General features: G+C 38.9%; 1 protein-coding gene across 1 annotated transcript in view; it reads left to right on the top strand.

Moving 5' to 3' along the window:
* Positions 1-11,953, top strand: part of LOC121388283 (ankyrin repeat domain-containing protein 11-like) — a 61,711-nt gene extending 49,758 nt beyond the window's left edge. The window contains exons 12-13 of the mRNA XM_041519564.1: positions 6,519-6,614; positions 7,568-11,953. Of these exons, the coding sequence (XP_041375498.1) occupies positions 6,519-6,614; positions 7,568-7,747 (276 nt within the window). The 3' untranslated portion in view covers positions 7,748-11,953. The remainder of the gene's footprint in view (positions 1-6,518; positions 6,615-7,567) is intronic.
* Positions 11,954-14,527: the final 2,574 nt, after the last annotated feature.

Below are 14,527 nucleotides of genomic sequence, written 5' to 3'. Positions count from 1 at the left end.
TAACCAATGCTCAGGTTCCGTTCTTTTTGTCCTCTGTGGCTTAAATACAGTATCGGCTCGGGGTGTACAGTGGGTCTCCAGTAACTATGTGTGTTCGGTGGTTGTTGTTTTTTAAATGTTGTCAACAGGATTCAACTTGCAGCCTTTATCTATGAAAGGGGTTACATGTTAGGTGTTAGTGACCCAAAAAATAATTGGTTCTGATTTAGAGTTACAGCTTCTAGACACCACTAGAGTATACTGATTTATTAATAATCTAGGGCTCAAATTTAATGGCGGCCATGCGGCAAATTACAATAATGCCTTAGTCATACATGTATGCCTCAATGCCCATTTTGCATGGTACTAACTGGTCATCAAGCACAACTCTGGAAAGTTGTTTTATTATGAGAATATGAAACCCCTCACACTTATTTTTAATGGGTGCTGTTGTGTTATATTGAGACACTTGTTGAAGTTTGCCTTGGTGCCCTGCCTTCTGGCCGTCATGCCCTAAACAACTCTCCATTTGTCTGGGCTAAATGGCCTTGCCCTCTTAATTTGCCAAATTCACGGCCTGATCATCGGCTATTGGTTGTCAAACATTTGGTCATTTTGACTCATAGTCTTCAGAGGAAATCAATTTTTTCAGAACAGCACATACGAAGACCGTTGATATACTAGTTGTGGTTGAGATGGGGGGAAAACCAATAATCAGAAAATGGTTCCACCAAGGAGGTTCGATCCTGTGACCAAATCACCTCAGACAAGAAGTTTGTTTAACGACACCACTGGAGCACATTGATTAATTAATCATCGGCTATTGGATGCCAAACATTTGGTAATTTTGACTCGTAATCATCAGAGGAAACCCGCAACATTTTTCCTAATGTAGCAAGGCATCTTTTATATGCAATTTCCCACAGACAGGAAAGTACATACCACAGCCTTTGTCCAGTTGTGGTGCACTGGTTGGAACGAGAAAAAAAATCAACTGAATGGATCCACCGAAGTGGTTCGATCTTGCGACGCAAGCACCTCAAACGAGCACTCCATCAACTGAGCTAAATCTCGCCCTACCTCGGACAAGTGCTGGATCCCGGCCCACTGATTTACAGTGAACTCCCAGCACCTGGCTTCCTTAAAGCCCCTATCTGATCCACTATACTAGCAAGGCAGAGCTCAAAATTCAACCTCTACTTGTCATGTTTTAATCAGGAAGCAAATGCTTGAAACTGAAAGCAGTTATCAACTATTTTAATTTTATGTAATATATATTATTATTATTATTTTGGTTATTTTTGATATAATTTTAAGGCATTTTATCAAAAATCTACAGGACCCTATTTTTCTAAATATGTATTATAAATGTAAACTACATTCAGCTGATATACCAGTACCTCGCTATTGTATCACAGAAACACATTTAATTGAAGTATGATGGGAGGGAATTCAATGTCAACCATCTCTGCAATTGTCCTTTCTGAATGTTGAACCTCTTGCATGTGTGTCATTAAGTAAATTTGATTTTCCTTTCATCGATGTTGAATGTTTGGAATGTGTTCTGAAGAACTTTCTTTGTCCTGTTGTCTGTGGCAGCTGGGTTGACATCTTTCTTTCATTGTGGAGTCGTATTTAGTTTCTTTGCTACTCTGTGGAAAGTCATCCACTGAATTGTTTTAATTTTTTTTAAACCGATATTCAATTTAGTCTTATTCAACTTACCGTACTAGCACAACAACAATGCTATACGACCCTGAGTTATAACCTACACCCGCGCATGGGTCGACCGTATATCCTCGTTTTTTGATTCTGCAGTCTGCAATTTTTGTCAAATTGTTAAATTGTTTATTAATTTGTAATTTTGTTTTACTCTGTCATACGAGGCCTTTGGGTGATTTACACAGGGGGTTACTGTCTGACACGGCTTTCTTGGGCTCCAACCGGTTGGTTGTGTGTGCCGAGGGGGGTTGTCTTAAACGACTGCCCCAGTTTGATCAGCATTTGTTATGTCGCTCTTGTTGTTTTGAACGCCAGTGTCATATCTGTGTAAATTGGTCCCCCTCCACGTGGGGGAAGGCTAAGAAGCTGTCAAAAGACGCCGAGCGTAAGAGGCTGATTAGACGTGAACGGGACGGGCGGAGCACAGTGGCAACCTCCGGGGTTGTGCTCCATACCGATTTGCCGTCGGTCGGCAAGTCGGTGTCCAGTTCAAAGAGCTCGTGGACAAGTGGTAGGCGCAAGGGCGCCTCCTCGTCTGTTCGCCATCTTCATGGTGATACCAGTAAACCGAAGCGCCGCTTGGCGCGGAGGGGGCGCTGTTGCTCCCTGCTTCAGTCGGGCACCTTTCCACCTGGGGATTTGCTTTTGCCTCCGTCGGTGGAGTGCAGTCGTGGCAGGAACGACTGTGTCTCTCAGTTCCGACTCCCATCTTGCTGATGGGGTCAGGGTTATCAGTCCTTCTGTGGAGGGGTCGATTAGCTCTAGAATGAAGTCCGCTTCGTGGCGCCATTTGTCTCACCAGCTTTCTGGTGCAAGGTTGGTCGTGGCGTCCGAGGGCGCCGTTTCGGCCAACATGTCTTTCGGTGATCGAGCCACTTGGCGAAATCGGGAAGTCTCACAACGTTGTTTCGGCAACTGAGCCAGGTGGTGTTGTCCCGAACTGCTCGTAAGCGCCACGCGGCATCTACTTTTAAGCCTCCACCTGTTAAGAAATCGAAAAAAAATTCGGGAAAAGCCGGCACGTTTTCGTGGTTCCGCTCGGGTAGTAAAGGCAGTGGTGGGGCGTGTACATCTGTTGGGTATACGGATGCACAATTACCTGGACGATTGGTTAATTCTGGCAGTGTCACAGACGGCATGTCTCGTGGGCGTGGAGTTTTCACTTATCTCGGGGTGGTTTTCACCTTGTAGAGGCGTCCGTTCTTCCGACGGAGTCATGACTCACAATTTCATGACGTTGGCACAACGTCTTCTGATGGAGCAAAGTGTGTCGGTGCGCATGCTCCATGTGTTGATAGGCCATCTCGAATCGCTGGCGGTGCTGAATGTGCGGTTCAGACTGTTCAAGAGACCGCTTCAATGGCATTTGTCCCGAGTGTGGGATGGTCTCAGCTGGGATTTGGTGATACCATTGGGGCCTTGGTTCATTCTTCCGATCCAAGAGTGTCTAGTGGACAAGTGTATGTCATAGGCCGTTCCTTTACACCCACTTTCTCCAGAGTTGGTCCTGTTTACCGATGCTTCCCTCGATGGGTTCGGTGCACACCTTTTGGATCAACATCTGTTAGGGGTGTGGACTTCTGCAGAGAGGAGTCGTCACATCAACCTGTTGGAGATGGAAGCAGTGCGTTGCGCTTGTCTCCATTTCAGGACTGTTGTTCAAATTTTGTTGAGGTTGGACAACACGTCGGTTGTTGCGTACCTCAATCGATGGGGAGGCACCAAATCCTTGTCATTGAGTCTTTTGGCTTTGGAGATTGTGGGAGTGGTGTTATCGGCCAAACACATTCCTTCGTCCGGGAACATCTTGGCGGACGCTTTGAGTCGTCGTTCCCCAGTTCAGACGGAGTGGATGTTGCACCGGACAGTGGCTTATCGAGTTCTTCAGTTGTGGGGGAGTCCTCAACTCAATATGTTTGCCACTCGCCTGAACAGTCAGTTGCCAGTGTTTGTATCGCCGGTACCAGACCCACTGGCACTGGAGTACGATACGTTGAGCATGGACTGGACGGGACTGGATTTTTACGCCTTTCCCCTTCCGGTTCTGCTTGACACGGTTCTGGCAAAGATCAGACAGCAACCTTGTCATGTCACGCTCGTAGCCCCGAGTTGGGCAGCTCAAGCCTGGTTTCCTCCGCTCCTGTCACTTTTAGTGCAGGAGCCGGTGCGGTTGCCGTTGATACCCGATCTGCTCAGTCAGTGACTGCGTCGGACAGAGTGGCATCCGAAGCCGGAGGTTTTCCGACTTCACACATGGCGGTTGTCGGGGTTTCCCTCCGAAACCGAGGCTTTTCTAAACGGGTTGCTGAGCTCGTCTCCTCTTCGAAACGCCAGTCTACGGAGAGGGTCTACCAGTGTCACTGGCACGCTTGGGTTCATTGGGCGACTAAGAGGGATGCAGATCCCTTGTCACCTACTGTTAATGACTTAGCTGAGTACTTTCTGGAGAAGTCACCGGTCGTCCATTTTCACTACTCTCAGGCAATGTGGACGTCAAGATTTCTCAACGAATCTCGTGTTGCATGACTTGCTTAAGTCGTTGCAAAACACGGTTGAGAAGCCTTCCATTTTGCCTAAATGGAATGTTTTTCTGGTTCTGCATGCACTCAAAGGCAAGCCCTACGAGCCTTTGAAATTTGCCAGTCTTCGTCATTTGACGTGGAAAACTTTGTTTCTGGTCTCACTAGCGGCTTGCCGTCGTATTAGTGAGATTCATGCTTTTTTGCATGATTTGGTGGACTACAATATGGACGGGTCCGTTACGTTACTTACTGATCCTGTTTTCGTGGCTAAGAACCAGGTGCCAGGGGAAGAGTTTCCTCCGGCCATCATTCAGTGTTTATCTTGTACGCTTTCTGCGGATAATTCTGATAGACTTCTTTGTCCGGTGCGGGCTTTAAAATTCTATTTGGAGCGTACTAGAAATCTCCGGCAAAACACTAAGAGACTGTTTATCTCTTTCACACGCCAACCAGGAGACATTAAGAAGAATGCTTTGTCGAGATGGATTGCTGCAACCATCAAACTGGCATGTGAGAAGGCGGGTGATCATGTTCTGCGGAATTTCTCCGTTCGACCTCATGAGATTCGGGCGATTTCTGCTTCCCTTAATTTCCATGATTCTTTGGATATTTTCAAGGTCATGAGTGCGGGGTTTTGGAAAGGTCGACACACGTTTGACCAGTTTTATTTCTGTGATATGGCTGTTGGTCCAGACGGAACTCGGCGGATTCAGTCAGTCATTGCAGGGCAGCAAGTCGTTTCGGTGCGCAGGGCCATGAGTAGGGGGCAACCCTTATTTCGTCCGGTCGCTAGCGGCAGTCTTTCTGGGAGATAGTTCTCCGCCTCCTGTTTGGAGAGTGGGGAGTGGATGGTTGACTATCTGGGGCAGTCGAGTGTCTTTTACCATTACTTGGTGTGCGGGTTTCCTCACCTTGTTAACTTGGTTTACTTTTAATTGGGGTTGTAGTTCTTCAATTTAAAAGTCACTTTGACATTTTATACCTCGTATGATGTGGGGTTGCTTTTTCACTGTATCATTACTTAGATGAACACTACTGGTTGAATGGGTAAGTCCTTGTTTTCTTACCTCCTCCCTTTAATGTTAAATTCTCGTGCTTTAACGGTGTTATATCACGTCTGTTATAGCATTGTTGTTGTGCTAGTACGGTAAGTTGAATAAGACTATTAGAAAATTTGTTTCTAATTTTCATTATTATTCATACTTACCTAGTACTAGCACAACAACCGTTACCTCCCACCCGCCTCGAGGGAGGTCTTTTTTGATTCAGTCATTCTGGACTTTGAATCGATAACGAGGATATACGGTCTACCCATGCGCGGGTGTAGGGTATACATCCAGCAAGGGGAGATAATTCTGCAGTGGAGGTTATAACTCGGTCGTATAGCATTGTTGTTGTGCTAGTAATTAAGTAAGTATGCTAGTAAGTATGAATAATAATGAAAATTAGAAGAAAAAAAATCTAATTCTCTTCCTATATTGCGACAGTTGATATTTTTCTGTAATTTTGTGCTCATGTTTGCAACTGTTATTTTAATACAAATAATCATTGGTATCCATTTGAAACAGAAGATGAAGTTACATCATAAATATACTAACGTCCAAAAGAAACTTTACAAAGATTGAAATTGTATTATAGAAAACCAACACTCAGAAGTTCAACATCTAAACGTCACAATGCACTCCGTGATACATGCAAAGTGTTTGTAATGTGGTTTCTAAATTGGTTCAATATTTATCAAATTATTTGAATTTTATGTATGTGAAGTTTCTTTTGGACATCAGTATATTTGCGTGTTGTACTAAACTGATACAGCTGGCAAATTTAAAAGTGCCTTAACCTTTGTTGGACATAAGGACTTCAAGTACTATACAGGGTTTCTGCCAAAGGGTACGAAGGGTTCAAGAATGTACCCTAAAATCTTGAAAATCAATGGATACATTTTAAACTATTTTTTTTAAAGATTATAGTAAGAAAACTGCTGTTTAAAATTTGTCAAAGTACATTTCAGTAATAAGCAACCATGATTGAATGATAAAATGAATAAACAGATGAAAAAATAATCATATGAATAGTTAATAAAACCAGATTATGATTTAAAAAACAACAACAACAACAAAAAACAACTCAACATATTGGCTGTCAAACAAAGTTGATCCGCTGAATGATACATTAGTGTATGAAAATAGTACAAATAATTTCCATAACCACAGTGCATGGGGCTGTAATAGTCTTTTCATTATGTGGTTAGATTTGTTATTTTATTTGATTGTAATTGTCTTTTGAATGTTGCAGGTGGAAACTAGAGACAAGAACGTCAGATCGAGATACAACGGACGTCAGTTCTTCTCCTGGCTGCAGGATGTTGAAGACAAATATGAAAAAATTAAGGTTTGTTGAGACCTGGTTCAGTGAAACCCTCTAAACCAGACTAACATGGGACCAAGAAAAAAAGGCTGGTTTTAAGGGGTATTAGGTTTATGGAGGTTATATTCTGTATTGTATTTTTTTTTTTTTGAAGGACAAAGAAAAGTATGTGGTTGGAACAATTTTGGATTACAGAGGGTCCATTTTAGAGAGGTTTTCTTTTGATTTTTGGATGTTTTTGTTGTTTGTTTGGTTTAAAGACTGAGGCCGTACACAGAAAATTATTTTGTTTTAACCAGTGTTAAAAATGCAATGTTTTCTTGGCTTTTTCAGTCAGTCGTCATATCAGATCAGATTCATAAATCAGCTATTGTATTCGTAATAAAAACCAAAAATAGTCTCTTCAACCGATGGCAATAATTATCATCCATCGGCAAAAAACTGCCATTGGTGAAGCCCTTAATTGATGGCCATTCATATTGCAACTATGTCAATTGATGTCAGCGCTGTCATTAAGTTCAAGCCCTAGAACTTTTTGAGATATGAAAATTTGTATTTATTGTTACGAATTTTTACTGTATTTGCATGTTTAAATTATTACTGTATTTACTGTTATTAATGTTAACTGCATTCGTTTGTTTAAATTATCTCTGTATTTACTGTTATTGATGTTAACTGCATTCGCTTGTTTAAATTATCACTGTATTTACTGTTATTGATGTTAACTGCATTCGCTTGTTTAAATTATCACTGTATTTACTGTTATTGATGTTAACTGCATTCGCTTGTTTAAATTATCACTGTATTTACTGTTATTAATTTTAACTGCATTTGCTTGTTTAAATTAATTTTAACTGCATTTGCTTGTTTAAATTATTACTGTATTTACTGTTATTAATGTTAACTGCATTTCCTTGTTTAAATTATCACTGTAATATTTACTGTTAATGATTTTAACTCTCTCTTTAATTGTCCAGGAATTTCTGCTGTCTCGCCACCACCATGAGGCAGAGTCTCTGTACGCAGTTCAGAAGATGGACTGGCAGTGGAAGATGAAGGAGCTGAGTCTGTGTGACAGCAACACCACCCCCGACGTCGACGACTTGCACGTGCCCATGGTGCACATCAATGATGAGTTCGAACTCCTGCCATCCTAGCACCGGCCACAGCAATGTCATCCCCTCCCCTCCCCGGGCAGGCTTGTTCACACCGGCGAGCAGTGCGACTGGTATCCAGTTAGAATGGCACAGGCTTCTCAGGCCGAGGGTTACCAGTCTATGTTTTTACCAACCACAACGTTACAAGTCCGAATCTTGTTGTCAGGAAGGGCTTTTTTTTTTCTTTTCTTTTTTCTCTTTTTTTTTCCTGCTTTTTTCTTTTTTATTAATTTGGAGGGGTGAGTATTTTTTTCTCTTTTTTTTTTATTAGTTTTTAAGTATTTAATTTCATTTGATTTGTTTGTTATTTTGGGTTTTTTTACTTTAATGGGTTGGGGTTTATTTTCATTTGCAAGATTTTACTGGAGGGCTTGTGTCAGTGTATCGTAGTAATGATTGCTTGTCAACTAGAGATGGTAGTGTGGATACAGTGTTAAAAAAAGGGCTTTGGTGAAATGTGTTACCAAATTAATAGCGACAATTACGGAGATGCGTAAAATAGGTCGGTGGAACACAGGATGCTAGTGACAAGCTCGTATTGACGATAGTCAAATATATTTCAGCTTGAACTAGTCATGATAAAAATAAAAAAACTTGTATTTCTGGCAGTTAAATAGTGTTCTTAATCCTTTACAACATTTAGGATGTGATTCAATTTTGCAAGATTTGCATCTAAATGTATAGACTGTTACCTGTTCAGAAATTTTGCATATCATGCAAGTCTGATTTTCACTGACATAGGGTGGAAACGGTGTCATATGACTTGTATTCCACAAGACTGGTTTTGATGTGCACAGTGTGTAACCAGTCTATGTGGCTTGCATGCCACTATGATTCCCACCACACACTTTTGTTCCCACATTAACAGGGTGTGTTATTATAGTCATTAAAGCACAAACCTAACAATGTTTATCCCAAGATAGATATGTTTGTGAAAGTAGACGTTTTATTAAAGGTGTATTTGTAGCACCATACGTTGATATCTAATGGCATTTCGAAAATAGATCAGGCATATACTAAAAATAACTGACTTACTGTTAGATTCTTGATTTGCATCTCAGAAATTTGTATAAAACCTTGATATTTTATCTTACCTCAGAATTATGCCACAAATTTTTGTATAAATTTTTGGGGCTATTTTTTTTGTTATATGATGAAAACCTTATAATAACCTGGCTTTACATGACTCGGCAAAATTCTTCCAACTTTGTCCCAGGACATTTTAATTTTTGTTACAACAGACCTCATGATGAAAAATATTGAGGGGGAGTGATTAATTGCTCCCCTACCACCCTGGGTGGTGTCGTGATATAAGGCTGGTTGGTACAGGGTTCACAGCCCGGTACTGGCTCTCACCCAGAGCGAGTTTTAACGAATCAATGGGTAGGTATAAGACCACAACACCCTCTTCTCTCTCACTAACCAACTAACCCACTGTCCTGGATAGACAGCCCAGATAGCTGAGGTGTGTGCCCAGGACAGCGTGCTTGAACCTTAGTTGGATATAAGCATGGAAATAAATTGAAGAAAGAAAGAAATCACTCCCCATACTTAGAATATGGAGAGCCATTTAATTTATTAACATATTGGGCATTGATATTTAATTGTTTAATAGTACACTTTTTAATTATTATTCACATGCTAAGGGGAGTCAAAAATTACTCTTTTTGAACATGTACCAGGAGACTGATAGCTTCACTTAAACATCAAGGTCTGTATTTAGAAACTTAAACAACAAGGTCTGTATTTAGAAACTTAAACATCAAGGTTTGTCACAGAGTGTTCTGTGTTAACGTACGACGATTTCGGAATAGCCTTTTAGACAGTTAACCTTTAAACTTGCAGTATCTGTGGTTAGAAATTACTTACAAATGAGTTCTAGGAGACATTTATAACAGACAAGAGTTAAATCAAGGATTTATATTACCGGTAATGGCTATACTTAAGGCAGACTTTGGTAGTTTAACCCATTTGCCAAACTAAAATTTGTGTGTAATATATTGAAAATAAGTATAGTATTGAATATAAAACATTGACCAAAAAATGTGTAATGGTCCTTTTGTGGTGTATTATGTACATGAAGTAACAATATAGGCATATCTTTGTGAAAGTCTTTAGGGATGTTTGTATACACTAATTTTCTTTCAGTACTTAAGACAATAAACTCTGGGTTAGATGCCGGTTAGCCCATTCTTCTGTTGTCATAAATATTTCATAGAATTAAAAAAAAAAAATGGAGAAATTTTCTACTGTGTTAAATGGAAAAATAAACTGTCTTATGTTGGTGTGTTTAACACACGCACCCCTGACCCAAAGGGATCACAAGATCCCCTGTTGAAGTACCTATACAAAGGTATGTGTTGTTACGGTGTATTATGTTGAGGATGTAAATATGTGCCTCGTATGGAACTTCGCTCATGTACATGTGTTAGTCAAATTGTATATAGGATCATTACAAATGCTTATTTTAGGCATTTAACCACACCGTCTGTGTTTATGCTCAAAACGTTAAAACAGTTTGCTTGTCCATTTCCTTTTAGTTTTTTTTTCTTTCTGTACCAGTCCTGTAGTATTGTCGACCCTTGATCTACAGAATGTTTTTTGATCTGATTCTTCAAATACTGTGGAATCGTTCATTTTCATTGGGTCCCTTTTTTTTCTTTCTTTTTGTTGTTGCTTTAAGTAGCTGTTTGTTGTTAATACACAGAGTAAAATATTTCAAGAAATTATAGGTTTCTAAAACACTAAATTACACATTTTTACTTAAATTCTCAATTTTGGCAAATCCGACATGTTTGTGGTCGACCTGCTGTTTTCAGAAGATCCAATTGCATTTAATGCCAGACAGTAAAAATGTCTGTTTCTTTTGTTTAACGACATCACTAGGGCACATCGATTTGTTAATCATCGGCTATTGGATGTCAAACATTTGGTCATTTTGACATATAGTCAACATTTTTTCATTAGTAGCAAGGGATCTTTTATATGCACCATCCCACAGACAGGATAGCTCCTGGGTCCAGATTTTCGAAGACATCTTAGTGCAACGATATCGTAAAACCATTGTATGCCATGACGTCACTGTAGCACGTCATAGTGAAGTCATAGATTAAAATGGCTTTACTCTAAGATAGAATTTATTTGTTTTGTTTAACAACACCACTAGAGCATATTCATTTATTAATTGGCTATTGAATGTCAAACATTTGGTAATATCGACATAAAGTCAACATTTTTTCATTAGTAGCAAGGGATCTTTTATATGCACCATCCCACAGACAGGATAGCACATACCACAGCCTTTGATATACCAGTCGTGGTGCACTGGCTGGAACGAGAAGTAAACCAGATGGTTAAATACCTTGGAAATTATGTCAGTGACTTTAAATACTTTACCGAATTTGCTTGATAAACTGGAAAGAAATTGATATCCAATACAAACTACTTGCTGAGACCAATATTTAGTTAAAGTGACAGACCCTAGTTTTTAAACACCGACATATTTCTTACAATTAGAGCCAGTGTTTTGTGGGTGAGTTGTGATTTTTGGAGGTTGTATATTTTTTTTTTTTTTTTTTTTTTTTTTTTTTTGTGGTTAATTGAAATTAGATATTAAGTGCATTTTGTTGTTTAGGTTATCTATTTCCATACATCAAAGGTGTTTCTGTCATCTAGGTGTCTGTAATACCACAAAATGTAATTTTTTAAATTATTTTTATTTATTTTTTGTAATTCTAAAAAAGTACATAGGTCTGAGAATTAAAATTTATGGATATGAGCTCTTGTCTGTTTTTAGAGGTTATTTCTCTTCTTAACATCACATACTCTTGTATCACACTATTGTAACTTTATCCACATGTGTTACAGGTTTTTAGATTAACTAAACTTAGTGTACTTTTCATGGGTTAAAACTAGGTTTTGCAACTTTAATTAAGTGACACTGTTCTACTTGGTCTGTTTAATCAGTACACTATTATTATTATTATCATTTCTTTCATTGTCACCTTGTTTTTTTTAGGTATTATAAAAATATTGGTACCCATTGAAATAAATGAATCCACAATATTGAATATTTCACACACAAGAAAACAAAAACAATCTTGTCTTAGATAACAAAAAATTCCTTTCCCATTAAAACATAGATCATATTGTCTGGTTTTTAATGACTATTAATATTGTTTGTGAATAATAAAACAAACTTCTGTACTTGTGTATTTGTTTATTATTTAATTTTGACTTGATTATCATGCTTTAAGATTGAAGTACGCTGTCCCAGACACACACATCAGCTATCAGGACTGTATTAATGATTAGTCATCGACTATTGGATGTCGAACATTTGGTAATTTTGACTTGATTATCATGATTTAAGATTGAAGTACGCTGTCCCAGACACACACATCAGCTATCAGGACTGTATTAATGATTAGTCATCGACTATTGGATGTCGAACATTTGGTAATTTTGACTTGATTATCATGCTTTAAGATTGAAGTACGCTGTTCCAGACGCACACATCAGCTATCAAGACTATTAATGATTAGTCATCGGCTATTGGATGTCGAACATTTGGTAATTTTGACTTGATTATCATGCTTTAAGATTGAAGTACGCTGTCCCAGACACACACATCAGCTATCAAGACTATTAATGATTAGTCATCGGCTATTGGATGTCGAACATTTGGTAATTTTGACTTGATTATCATGCTTTAAGATTGAAGTATGCTGTCCCAGACACACACATCAGCTATCAAGACTATTAATGATTAGTCATCGGCTATTGGATGTCGAACATTTGGTAATTTTGACTTGATTATCATGCTTTAAGATTGAAGTATGCTGTCCCAGACACAAACATCAGCTATCAAGACTATTAATGATTAGTCATCGGCTATTGGATGTCGAACATTTGGTAATTTTGACTTGATTATCATGCTTTAAGATTGAAGTACGCTGTCCCAGACACACACATCAGCTATCAGGACTATTAATGATTAGTCATCGACTATTGGATGTCGAACATTTGGTAATTTTGACTTGATTATCATGCTTTAAGATTGAAGTATGCTGTCCCAGACACACACATCAGCTATCAGGACTGTATTAATGATTAGTCATCGACTATTGGATGTCGAACATTTGGTAATTTTGACTTGATTATCATGCTTTAAGATTGAAGTATGCTGTCCCAGACACACACATCAGCTATCAGGACTATTAATGATTAGTCATCGGCTATTGGATGTCGAACATTTGGTAATTTTGACTTGATTATCATGCTTTAAGATTGAAGTACGCTGTCCCAGACACACACATCAGCTATCAGGACTATTAATGATTAGTCATCGGCTATTGGATGTCGAACATTTGGTAATTTTGACTTGATTATCATGCTTTAAGATTGAAGTACGCTGTACCAGACACACACATCAGCTATCAGGACTGTATTAATGATTAGTCATCGGCTATTGGATGTCGAACATTTGGTAATTTTGACTTGATTATCATGCTTTAAGATTGAAGTACGCTGTCCCAGACACACACATCAGCTATCAGGACTATTAATGATTAGTCATCGACTATTGGATGTCGAACATTTGGTAATTTTGACTTTATTATCATGCTTTAAGATTGAAATACGCTGTCCCAGACACACACATCAGCTATCAGGACTATTAATGATTAGTCATCGACTATTGGATGTCGAACATTTGGTAATTTTGACTTGATTATCATGCTTTAAGATTGAAGTACGCTGTCCCAGACACACACATCAGCTATCAAGACTATTAATGACTAGTCATCGGCTATTGGATGTCGAACATTTGGTAATTTTGACTTGATTATCATGCTTTAAGATTGAAGTACGCTGTCCCAGACACACACATCAGCTATCAGGACTGTATTAATGATTAGTCATCGACTATTGGATGTCGAACATTTGGTAATTTTGACTTGATTATCATGCTTTAAGATTGAAGTATGCTGTCCCAGACACACACATCAGCTATCAGGACTATTAATGATTAGTCATCGGCTATTGGATGTCGAACATTTGGTAATTTTGACTTGATTATCATGCTTTAAGATTGAAGTACGCTGTCCCAGACACACACATCAGCTATCAGGACTATTAATGATTAGTCATCGGCTATTGGATGTCGAACATTTGGTAATTTTGACTTGATTATCATGCTTTAAGATTGAAGTACGCTGTACCAGACACACACATCAGCTATCAGGACTGTATTAATGATTAGTCATCGGCTATTGGATGTCGAACATTTGGTAATTTTGACTTGATTATCATGCTTTAAGATTGAAGTACGCTGTCCCAGACACACACATCAGCTATCAGGACTATTAATGATTAGTCATCGACTATTGGATGTCGAACATTTGGTAATTTTGACTTGATTATCATGCTTTAAGATTGAAGTACGCTGTCCCAGACACACACATCAGCTATCAAGACTATTAATGACTAGTCATCGGCTATTGGATGTCGAACATTTGGTAATTTTGACTTGATTATCATGCTTTAAGATTGAAGTACGCTGTCCCAGACACACACATCAGCTATCAGGACTGTATTAATGATTAGTCATCGGCTATTGGATGTCGAACATTTGGTAATTTTGACTTGATTATCATGCTTTAAGATTGAAGTACGCTGTCCCAGACACACACATCAGCTATCAAGACTATTAATGATTAGTCATCGACTATTGGATGTCGAACATTTGGTAATTTTGACTTGATTATCATGCTTTAAGAT

This window comes from Gigantopelta aegis, chromosome 14, assembly GCF_016097555.1.
Source record: "Gigantopelta aegis isolate Gae_Host chromosome 14, Gae_host_genome, whole genome shotgun sequence".
NCBI lineage: Eukaryota > Metazoa > Mollusca > Gastropoda > Neomphalida > Peltospiridae > Gigantopelta > Gigantopelta aegis.
Note: the sequence above shows the minus strand (reverse complement) of the source record. Positions and strands in the feature narration are given on the sequence as shown.